We start from the raw sequence: 8686 nt of genomic DNA, 5'->3' as shown, positions 1-8686 counted from the left end.
TTTGGTTCGTCTTTGAAACCATCCGGTCGGAAAACTATGCAGCTTGATTTCAAGTTCCGGGTCTTGTAGTTGGTTGCAACGCAGATATTAAGAATAATAAAATGTAAGCCCTTAAATTGGCCACGAAACCTTCGTAATATTTTTTTTCAATCCATCGAGTAATCCACCTACATTTGTTTAATTGAAGTATTTCACTGAAATTAGTTTTTTTTTAACCAAATCGCAGGAGGTGCACTTGTTCCCTGTTAGGCAGAGCCCATGTTCTGAAGTTAATAACTGCATTTAAAATAGATACACAATTAAAAAATTTTGGTTACATTATTATTATTATTATTATTATTATTATTATTATTATTATTATTATTATTATTATTATTATACATTCAAACATGACACGTTTAACATAAAACACGGAGAAGCTTCTTCTTTCATCATTTCTATGAAAACTGAATGTCTGAGCTTATTATATGTCTTCTGAGTTTTCAAAGAATAAAGGATTCCTGGAAAATAAACTATCACCATAAAACAGACTTAATGAGTAGGAACAAGTGAGAAGAGGGAGAGGAAGATACCAGCTGGATGAAGTAATGTGAGCAGACACAAGTCTGTAACCCACAGTCCCATCACGGAGTCATTACCACTGACTATAAAACTGGGGGAAAAAGTAAATGAATGTGAATCTGCTAGCTTCATGTTGACTTCAGTGGCAGCTCCAGAGCAAAAACATTTCTAAAGAAAACTGTCTGGTAATTAAATGAGATGGCTGAACGAATCTCAATTCATCTTCTGGGTATTTTCAGTTACCAGACACTCTTTAAATACATGTTGCATGATGCCTTGTCTGGCCTCTTGTTTCTCCACACCTACTGAGTATGTGTGGGGCTCTGAACTGCCCGCCAGCAGGCATCCCACAGTCTGAACATGGTCACAGTGTGGGGTGCTAATAAAGTTTTACTAGCTGCTTTAATCTGCGACTGTCTGACCAATCCAAATACCCCATTGTTACTCTACCCCTGCCTGAGGGCTCATTAGAAGCGCAATTCATCACACATAATTGACTGTTAGAAATGGAGCGCATGCAAAAAAAGCAAAGGACTGAGTGAAGAGCAGCAGGTGAGTGGAAACAGAGTGGGCACGTAGATGGGTTTGTTTGGTCTGTGGCAGAAACTCACTCCCTGTGGTCTGTCCACCATTCTGAGCCTGACAGTCAAACAGACAAACTTTCAGCAGAACTTCAGCCAATTTCTAAATCCACCACCACATCAAACCAAGCCTTTCACTCTTCATCTGTTATTGGCAGTGCTTTTGAACTACTTTCATCTGGATCCTCAGAGAGTGGAAGGAAGAGATAACATATTGGAAACAATCAGAATCTATACTTCTGTGGTTGCAGCAAGATAACGTTCCTCACAGTGCGCTATCTCTTGTAAGATAAGGCAAGTTTTCCATCCTTGCAGAGTGCATGTCATAGTCCTTTCAGCATGAAGGTTTGAACTGGTATATCAGCTAAGATGAAGCTTTGTAATCATAGATCCTAACAGACCAGAGAAGCTTTTTGACCGGCTGATATATTTGACTCAGCCAATAGAACCATCTGAGCTTGTATCATTCTAACGAATTACTGATTGTCATAACTATATACAGTTATTGTTATTGTTCCAACTTTGGGTTTCTTTTTGCTGTCAAAAACATATCTGTTATGTAAAGAAGGAAGAAGAGGCAGGACAGAGGTCAGCAGACCTGTCAAAATCAGAGTGTTAAGGTCTTTTTCAGTACACGACCCAGTACATCTTCTGTAAAAAAAAAAAAAAAAAAAAAAAGTTTTTTATTTGTTATTCTTATCGGACATTGTGCCCATGACTGTTGTACCATTTATGAATTCGCTGATGGTGTCTGGGAAGTGTGAGCACATAACTCAGCCCACAGGTCTGAGGTGTACCATTCCTGACAGCAAGGAGACCATTACTGTTACCTACAGGAGGGAATCGACCTCCAAGCGTTCAGGTTTAAAGTTAAGCTAAAGTCACAGTTAAAAGTTAAACATTCTTCATTAATCCCCAGAAGGGAAATTCAAGTGTCCAGCAGCACACAGCAACACACACATCAGCATACATCACAGACACAGCAACAGACAACACAATACTACAGAATAACAGACCATCGTTAAAATGTACATTTGGAAGATCTGTTGATTAACCTTATCGTGGTCGTTACAAATTACCTCCTGAAGCACTCAGCCCTGTAGTGCTCCAAAAGGAGGCGTGCACTGTTGAAAAAACCAGAACATGGAAGAATAAAAATATTCAATGCAGATCTGAAATCCATAACTACATCCTCAGATAGATGTTCAATATCTCCTAAAATGTAATGTATAATGACGGTAAATGATACAGTCATTTTCTGTAATCCTCGGTTTCCTCATATTTTTTCTCAAATAGAGTTCAATAGATTAGATATATCCACACATGCATCCATTCCTCCATTTTCTGTACCGATATATCCAAACTACGGTAATATCTAAGGGGACTGGGATAGATCCAGACCCAGGACAGGTCACCAGTCTATAACACAAAAGCCACAGACAACCAATCACACCCTGTCCACACTTACGGGAAATGTTTAGTCACCAACTGACCTCACAGTGAGAGAAAAGTGTAAACCACTATTTCGACACAAAGGCCGCATCCAATTGACCCCTTTCATTCATTTCAATTTTTTTTGTCCTATTTCCATCACTTTTACTCATGAAAGTCACATGCAGTTGGTTTTTATGGCTCACAGACTGAGCTGAACAATTGAAACTCAACCACAAAATGGCAAAACCGACATGACATCAGTGTTGGCTCAAGATCTTCATTCCTTAAACTGGTTCGAAGGGAAGTTATAACAAAAGGCCAACAGGTGGGAGTGACTTTGAATTGAACCATAGACCTCACAAGGGATAGAACCACTGCTTTTTTTATTTGATTTAAGTTATTCATCTTTGTATCTTTGAAGTTTTTCATGATGTATATTTTTGCTATCTCTTATTGGTGAGGTGCATCATGGTACTTGCTGTACTCCTGAGCAGACAGACTGCTCTATATGGTGTCGCTACACAAATACAGTTAAAGTAACTTCTAATGAATTACTTTCCACTTAAAGTCTTGAAAAAGCTTGATTGTGTGTAGGAGTGAGTTTACTGACAGTGTAGGAAGCTTAAGTACGTCTTGGCTGTTTTTAATTAGTCTGTGGGTGTAGTGTCTGTGTGTGTGTGTGTGCGCGTGTGTGTGTGTGATCCTAATTAAAAATGTCCAGTCTCACAACCTTTGCCTCGTATATAAGACCAGCAGACTGACACTCTGAGAGAAGCGGAGTGGCGACACACAGAGGAGGTAACCGATTCCCTCACTTTATTTCACTCATTGTGATAATATCTGTCTCTCAAACCGCCTGTCTGTCTGACTTTTGCAGTTCAGTTTCTGGATTACTTTGTCTTGGATTAAGATGATGATGAAAACGTTCGTGGGATTCGTCTTTCTCGGCCTTGTGGCTTCTGTGGTTGCTGCTGGACCAGGTACATATTTTGAAATCTGTCAGTTATTATTTAGATGCCATGATTATCAAATGTGATGATGTTAATTCATACATATCTATTATTTTTTGAAATGCATAACAATTGTATTTCATCTATTTCACCCTCCTGGCGACGTGATTACACATAAAATCCCCCACTATAACTTAAGCTTCCTGTCTTTTGCAACATATACATATATGTTAAAAGTAGAACCTTGAAATATAAAAAACTGCATGCAGGATAGCAGAGAGTAGATCACAGTGAAATAAATCCTCTCTGCAGGCAGCTGCTCTGGCCGCTGTGGGGAGATTTTCACCAGGGGAAAACAGTGCAAGTGTGATTTCAGCTGTCTGCAACATAATGAGTGCTGCCAAGACTTCGAGGCCGTCTGCACCACCGGTAAGACATCATATTAAAATAACAAACAGCACACTTAATGGTCACTGTAACACTTTTCACTTCCAGAAATACTATTTTCTTTTTAACTTGTAGAAAAGTCTGTGTCTCTGCAGCTCTGGTTTTTATTTAGTGTGACAATTCAAAAGTATTTGTTCTTGTTTCTTCGCATAAACTGGAATGTGGGAGCGAATCATGTGATAAAAGTAATGTAAATAGAGAAAGTGACAGGAAGTGGAAGTAATTAATACATGACTTTAATGATATTAAACTAAATATGAGGGAAATACTGAATTGGGCATATACTTTTGTTTTAATCCATATAGTATGTGCTAACTGAGAGTGTTGGACTAACAAATTCCAAAACTCTGGAGACTTTTTATGCTATTATATTAGATATTATACATTTTTTATGTTTTTTTTTTTCATACATTTTTGACGTCCATTCCTCTGCTGCTTTTATTTGTAGAAGACATGTCTTCATGTTTGGGTCATATTTTCAAGAGATTTTAAAGAAAAGATATAGTTAAAATAGACACTAACTCCACACTCACTTAAAATGATAATTACTACCTCATGTTTTTTGAATGTGACTGTCTGTCGCTCTGGGATTTACAGGTGTTGAGACAATCAGGCAGTGGAGCTGTATCATGAATGGATGAATGTGTCTTTCATCACGTCTGTTCTCTGATGGCTCCAGGTTTAATCTTCACATGTAAAGCTCTGCATGTCCACTTCTGATCTGACTGTTGCTCTGTCCGCAGCTCGGTCCTGTCAGGGTCGCTGTGGAGAGGCGTTCAAGCGAGGCCAGCTGTGTGAATGTGATCCAATGTGTGCGGTCTACAACACCTGTTGTCAGGACTACCAGCAGCAGTGTGGTAAGAACCACCGACCAAGACTGTAACATGAACAATGTCCCAATAACTGTACTGAAGAAACGTATGAACACCTGCCCACTTTTTTTGATGTGCATCTATATTGTCGTCTGTTCACAGATGCCCGGGTGTCAGTCTCACAACCGAATACCTTACTGCCTCAAAGAGCCTCCACTTCAGGTTTGTCGCCATTGATGCCCATCAACTAACCAACGAGTGTAGCTTTTTACTCTTGTATGATCTTTTAATGCTGCTACACGGACAGCTGTCCAGACCTCATGGCTTCAATGTGGTTTAACAGCACTACATTTGTTCTGCATGAATGAAAGCATTTAAAATAAGTATATATGAATTTGTAGGATTGAGTTTGAGTGTACTAAACCCTGGAGAGGCGATCCGAGGAAATGTGGAAAATCTGATGTTTTAAGCCAATAAGTAGCAACGTTGCAAAAAACCAAAACAGTTACCTTGAAAAATAGGAATAATAAATACGATATGATCAAATTGTTCACAAATGAAGATATCAAAGTATCACTGTTTGTAAGCTAATTTCTGTTGTTACATCCCTTTTTAAAATATTTCCTCTTCTTCAGGAATACGGATTTTAGACAGTGGCAGGAAAAGATCCAACAGCGATAGCGAGGAATGGTACACAGGTAGATCTAATGTTGATTTTATGTGTGTCAGCGAACTGAGATGAAAACCTTCACTTCTGAAATAAGTGCCTCAAACACTGAGCAGATTAAACTTCACTCTTCCACAAGGAATGCAAAATGATAAGAGCATTTTCATTTTCTTTTCTTTTTTACTGTGGGAAAATGCCATAACTAAAGTGCAACTTCAGCTAATGTCTGATGCATTTCTCACTGTGGGGCAAATCTGATCCATTTTTAATCAGTGGCAACATATCGTCAGGAATCTTTTAACCATTTTGTCTCCGAATTCTGTCGGCGAACTCAAACAATAAAAAAGTGGCTCTGGTTTTGTCCAGATCCACCAAAATGCATGTCTGAAATCAGTTAATGCCTGATGTCCTGCACCAAACATGATTCCTTCCAGTGTTTTATTACTGTGGAAAAAAAAAACCAAAACTCATTTTTATCCATATTTGTGCAGTTACCCGTCGTTGCTCACAGTACCCTGGGGGTCGGTGTCCAAGTGCTTCAGGCCTCAAACCCCTGACAGTACAAGCTCTGCAACACGGTTTGGAGCATTTCTTTTCTTGTATTATTTTTCATCTGTATAAACATGTTTCTGAGCTCATGTACGGAGGCTATAGTCATTTCTTTGCTTACTTTCCATCTAAAGGCGTGAGTAACGCTCCCGCTGGCTCCAATCTGCCCGGTAACAGTGCTCCTGTCAACCCGTCGGGTTCTGGTGGAAGAGTGAACTTCCAGCTGGTGCTCTCCCCGGGGGGCCATGAAGCCACTTCTCCTGGGATAAATCATGGTTATTTCCTCACATCTTATTTCATATTTGAAACAATTATTCAAAAATTGTGAAACTTTCACAGCTGTTCGTCCCAGATGCGTTTTAGATAAATATCTAGAGCTGAATCCAGTCGTGCGATCTCTTTCCTCGGCTCCAGCTGATCCGGCTGTTGCCAGACCGAACACCCTGCAGGACGTCGCGCAGGCGTTGGGGCTCTCGGTGGTGAACGGAGGGTTTCAGGCACCGGCGGCAGGTAGGAGCAGTGACCTTCAGGGTGAGTCTGGGTGAGAGCATTCGTTGTTCAGACTAACGTGTGTCTTTATGTCGCTGTAACAGGACGCCTCGATGATCTTCACCTGTGCAGTAATTCGCCCATCAATGGACTCACAGCTCTCAGCAATGGGACCATACTGATATTTAAAGGTTAGCAATAAAAAAAAAAAGTCATAACATGAAAAAATGTGAATGACAGATGTTGTGTAGTTTAATGTGACTGTATTGTTATGATACAGATTTGATTTGAGAAAGCCGAGTATGGTGATGTACCAGAGCGGCTTGTGGTCTTTGGCTTTGGGGTAATTTGTGTTTTTGCATGTGTCAGGTGAGCTCTTCTGGGCAGTGGACCCCGTCACTCGTTTGGTGGGTCGTCCACAGAGCATCACAGACACTCTGGGTGTCGCCTCTCCCATCGATACCGTCTTCACGCGCCCCAACTGTCAGAGAAACACCTACATTATTAAGGTATTTATTGCTATAATCAATCATCATCAATAACCACTGTGTTCGACGTTACTTACTTCACCAGTGGCGTGCAGTCTGCTCATTTGTTGGACAAATGTCTAACAAAAAAAAAAAAAAATCAAGTAAAATCACTTCAACATATGTAAAACTATACAGCCGAGTGTGTAAACAGTTCTTTTCTTTCCTCGCGTTCGTCTCCAGGGGGATCAATACTGGCGTTTAGATGGGAACCTGGTGCTGGAGCCGGGGTTCCCCAAACCTTTGGCCAATGAGTTTCCGGGTCTGACAGGAGGAATCAGTGCAGCGCTGGCAGTGCCAGCAACCAGCGGCAGAGCAGAAACGGTTTTCTTCTTCAGGAACGGTGAGAACACGAATGAACTACCAGAGGCACAGGGAGGAAGCTGCTGCTGGACTTAATGCTTCTGTTAAAACATCACAAACCCTGCTCCCTGAAAAGCTTTCTCTTCAAAGATGAATAAGCCCGAAGTGATGCTGACTGAAAGGACTCTTCCTGCTGTGTTTTTCCAGGAGACATCATGCAGAGGTTCACTTTCCCACCAGCCAGCGTTCCTTCGTGCGCCAAGAACCCACAGAGCTCCTCCGTGAGACGCGTTGCTCGGCAGGCAGGTCGGTCTCCCGACTGCAGTTTCTTTTCCCCGAATGTTGATCAGGGTTTACAAAAGACCCTCCACACTCACCGCTCATCCTCTCAACGCTTCCTTCTTTGTCTCATTCAGAAGTTCTTCTGAGTGGAGAGATCAACATCAAGATGGCTCTGAAGGGATTCCCCACCCCTGTCACCTCTGCCCTGAGCCTTGAGAATCCTCAAGTTGGCAACGGATACCAGTACTACGTCTTCTCTGGACGTGAGTCTTCTAATGACTTTTAATCATAAATATGGAGATTTCAGTACAATCCTGGGTTGGTTAAATGATTATGAAAATACTGCCTTGTTTTCATAGACAAATTCCAGTCACACAATGACTCCAGTTTCAGTAAGTCGGCTAAAATCCTGTTTTCTTTCTGCAGCTCTCTTCTTCAGTGTCCACATCTCAGGCAATCTGCCCGCCCTGGTTAAGCCTGGACCCTCAGCAGTCTTCAGTCCCATCTTCAGTCCAGCGACTGTGCCGGCGGCACCACTGACTGACGCCCAGAACCCGAACCCGAACCCGAACCCGAACCCACTCCTCCCAGCCAACTCCATCATGGTGTGGCTCCGCTGTGCTTAAAAACATCCCAAGGATGAAGGAAGTTCAGCTACTTTCCTCATCAACATTTAAAAAAAAAAAAAAAAAAAGTACTTCATGAATATGTCTGCTGAGCGAATCTTATCTATACCTTAAACCCCCAAATGTTGGAAGAAAAAAAGCTTCTTCAGGAGTAAATACCTTAAAAGGTTCATATAAATGTTTGGTATTGTAGGGAAAATGTACTTTAATAAATTGGTGATTGTCAGAAGCTCAAAATGACAAAATGTTTAATCCAATTTAGTCGACTCATCTTGTGGAAAATGTGTTGAACACCATAATGTTTGGAGATGGATTGACTAACAATCTCATTCTTCGTTACTAAGATAACTGACAGTGATGAATTCTGTCAAAATACAGAAACAGCACACATAGAAGGCAGATTGGATCATGTTTCCAGTCTGACTGCAGCCAGAATGCTCTCCACATTAACCACAACG

At 41.0% G+C, this 8686-nt stretch overlaps 1 protein-coding gene and 1 long non-coding RNA gene across 2 annotated transcripts; both read left to right on the top strand.

Moving 5' to 3' along the window:
- The first annotated feature begins 4739 nt into the window (after nucleotides 1-4739).
- On the top strand, nucleotides 4740-5483 carry LOC115405728 (uncharacterized). Its single transcript, XR_003933457.1, has 3 exons — nucleotides 4740-4830; nucleotides 4948-5007; nucleotides 5421-5483. It is a non-coding gene; the product is annotated as an uncharacterized LOC115405728 (long non-coding RNA).
- An 870-nt stretch (nucleotides 5484-6353) lies between these two features.
- Nucleotides 6354-8228, top strand: prg4a (proteoglycan 4a). The gene is made up of 8 exons (XM_030115064.1): nucleotides 6354-6357; nucleotides 6416-6511; nucleotides 6595-6681; nucleotides 6860-6999; nucleotides 7201-7360; nucleotides 7528-7626; nucleotides 7737-7865; nucleotides 8029-8228. The coding sequence occupies exons 1-8, from the start codon at nucleotides 6354-6356 to the stop codon at nucleotides 8226-8228; spliced, it is 915 nt and encodes a 304-aa protein (XP_029970924.1).
- Nucleotides 8229-8686: the final 458 nt, after the last annotated feature.

Source organism: Salarias fasciatus, chromosome 18 (genome assembly GCF_902148845.1).
Source record: "Salarias fasciatus chromosome 18, fSalaFa1.1, whole genome shotgun sequence".
In the NCBI taxonomy this organism is placed as follows: Eukaryota; Metazoa; Chordata; class Actinopteri; order Blenniiformes; family Blenniidae; genus Salarias; species Salarias fasciatus.
Note: the sequence above shows the minus strand (reverse complement) of the source record. Positions and strands in the feature narration are given on the sequence as shown.

What these genes read in the sequence shown, in the direction of transcription:
- prg4a (XM_030115064.1), top strand. An exon ending in GACCATACTGATATTTAAAG is followed by an intron (nt 6,682 to 6,859) that starts GTTAGCAATAAA and finishes TGCATGTGTCAG; the next exon opens with GTGAGCTCTTCTGGGCAGTG. An exon ending in GGTTTTCTTCTTCAGGAACG is followed by an intron (nt 7,361 to 7,527) that starts GTGAGAACACGA and finishes GTGTTTTTCCAG; the next exon opens with GAGACATCATGCAGAGGTTC.